Source organism: Buceros rhinoceros, unplaced genomic scaffold (genome assembly GCF_000710305.1).
Source record: "Buceros rhinoceros silvestris isolate BGI_N320 unplaced genomic scaffold, ASM71030v1 scaffold24118, whole genome shotgun sequence".
In the NCBI taxonomy this organism is placed as follows: domain Eukaryota; kingdom Metazoa; phylum Chordata; class Aves; order Bucerotiformes; family Bucerotidae; genus Buceros; species Buceros rhinoceros.
This window is the reverse complement of record NW_010425486.1, coordinates 20,399-22,673: the sequence shown is the minus strand read 5'-3', so window position 1 is coordinate 22,673 and position 2,275 is coordinate 20,399. Positions and strand designations below refer to the sequence as shown.

At 57.1% G+C, this 2,275-nt stretch overlaps 1 protein-coding gene across 1 annotated transcript in view; it reads left to right on the top strand.

The window, feature by feature from the left end:
• Positions 1-2,275, top strand: part of SZT2 (seizure threshold 2 homolog (mouse)) — a gene marked incomplete at its 5' end in the record, with an annotated part of 25,994 nt that overhangs the window by 6,927 nt on the left and 16,792 nt on the right. Inside the window, 4 exons of the mRNA XM_010141178.1 lie at positions 985-1,173; positions 1,291-1,488; positions 1,839-2,008; positions 2,194-2,265. Coding sequence (XP_010139480.1) covers positions 985-1,173; positions 1,291-1,488; positions 1,839-2,008; positions 2,194-2,265 — 629 coding nt within the window. The remainder of the gene's footprint in view (positions 1-984; positions 1,174-1,290; positions 1,489-1,838; positions 2,009-2,193; positions 2,266-2,275) is intronic.

Sequence of the window (2,275 nt, the reverse complement as noted above, 5' to 3'; positions counted from 1 at the left end):
TTCCTGCTGGGATAGAGAAGATCAGAGTATGGGCTCAGCAATGCTGTGGGGCTGAGGTTGTTTGTATCTGGACACCCTTTGGCAGTGTGAGGGCAGCTTTGCCATCCAGTTATCTGAATACTGACTTAGTCAAGGGGCTTTGAAAGGGAGTGGGAGCATCTAGGGTTCTAGCATGGGGTTTGGACCTCATGGCTACATCCATGCTGCTGCTTCCCTCATGCCCTGGCTGTCAAGCTGGGCTATGGGGAGTGAGCTCCTGTTTTTGCTCTGGTCCATAGCAGAGCTCCTCCTTTTGCATGGTCCAGGGCACACAGTACGTGGGCTGTGAAGCCAACCCTATGCTGCTGCTCTGCGTCTGTGAACTGTCCTGTTGAGCATGTGTAGGGCTCAGTGGAGAGAGTCTATGGGCAGGGCCTGAATTGTAATCTGCAGTGACTCCAGGCTAATACTGGGTGTCAGCCTGCTTTGTCCCCAGTCCTGCTGCTTGGAGTGCCTTGGGAAGGCTAGATCTTGTACCAGTGTACAATGAGGAGTGGGCTGTGAGAGTAACCTGCAACAAGGTGTCATGTATACAGTTTTGCTCTGCAGGGACTCAAGGTCCTTCATAGCCTGGAGAGGGCTGCTGGAGAGTACCTGGGCTCAGTACTCTGTCCCTTAAGAGCCCCATCCTGGATCTCTGCATAAAGGCCCTCCTGGGACAAATGGAGATACTTTTCCCTTGCATATGGAGCTGGATAACCCAGGAAGCTCCTGGAGCGGGACTGCCTGTGCCACACACTATGCTTCTTACCCCAGCTCCCCACAGGCACAGCTAGCCTCTACTCCCCTGGCATCCCCTCCTGTGGGTCCTGCCTGCCATGTGGCACTGTGCAACCCAAGCAGTGACATGAAGGTTCCTGGTGCGGGGTGGCAGGCTGTAGGCAGGCCTCACAGGGTTGTACCGAGTGCTGGGCTGATGGAGTATTCTTGGGCTCTTCCCCACAGGAATTGCATGCATTGCACTGACGTTTGTGGATGAGCACGGCAACCCCACCCCACTGCCCTATGGGGAGAGGCCTGACCCGCTGAAGCTGTCTTCCTCCTCACCCATTGCGGACCTGCTGCAGGACACTGACTTTGAAAGCCTCACTGTGGTCAGCAGGCACCAGCCGGAGACTGGCACACTGCATTCAGGTGGGGAGTGAAGACCACAAGCTGCAGATTCCCTGTCACCTCTCATCCCCTGGGGCACCTTGGAGGGCTGGTGAAGTTGAGGGTACAGAGCTGTGCAAGACTGCTCTTCACCCACAGACCCCTGTGTGCTGGTGCGCCTGGATATCTGGGAGAAGGGCAATATCAGCCTGCTGCAGCTGTCAGAGAAGCTGCGTGGGGCCCTGCGCCATGCTCTCTGCGACGCTGTCATGGAGTTCCTTGTGCTGCCAGCACCATTCTGTGTGGAAGCCACCTGCCCCCTGGGTGCTGCGGACCTGGAGGACCTGAGCTCTGCAGGTGAGAGCCCAGCCAGGACAGCCAAGCCCCCAGCCAGCTTCACTCCTCCTGCTTGGCCTGCGGGAGCTTGGCTGTGCTGGGGAAACTCAGGTTGAGGGGACTGGGAGGAAGGAAGCTGCTCTTCCCTCTGCAAGCGGTGCTGTGTGATGTCATAAGGAATAAGCATCACGGAAATTAGGGCTGGAGGAGATATTTAAAGGTTTGTCTGCTCTCCAAGACCAAATCCACTTTGCTGGATGTTACTTAAGGCTCTCCCTCCTCCCCAGCCAGGCTCTGGCCAACCACAGTGGGGATACCAGCAGTATCACAGCAGGAGGCTCTGGGGAATCTGATTTGCTCTGTTTCCACAGGAGGCCTAAGGAGGACCATGTCAGAGACCAAGGGCTTGGCCCTGGCTACTGGTGGGTCTGGCAGGAGCTGCCCTCCACCCTTGCACTTCACCTCTGCACCTTTGCCCAGCTCTGGGGAGCCAGTGACACCCACAAGCAAGCTCGGACGCCGCAGCTTCTGGGACATGCTGGTAATGCCGCTGAGGGACGAGTGGGGAGTAGGGCCTCTAAGTCCTCAGGGAGTGTCAGGCCAGGAGGAATGGAGAGGAGGGATTTGGCTGGGGATGGGAGGCCTGGCTGGTACTGGAGATACCTAGATGAGGGCATTAGCTAGGCTGTGCATGTGCACAGTGTTAACTTACTCCCTTCTCCCTAGAGCAAGGCAGAGTCCTCAGAGCTGGGCAGCCCCAAGACTACTGATGACATTGTGCTGGAGAAGCCAGAAGAGGCTCGCACGA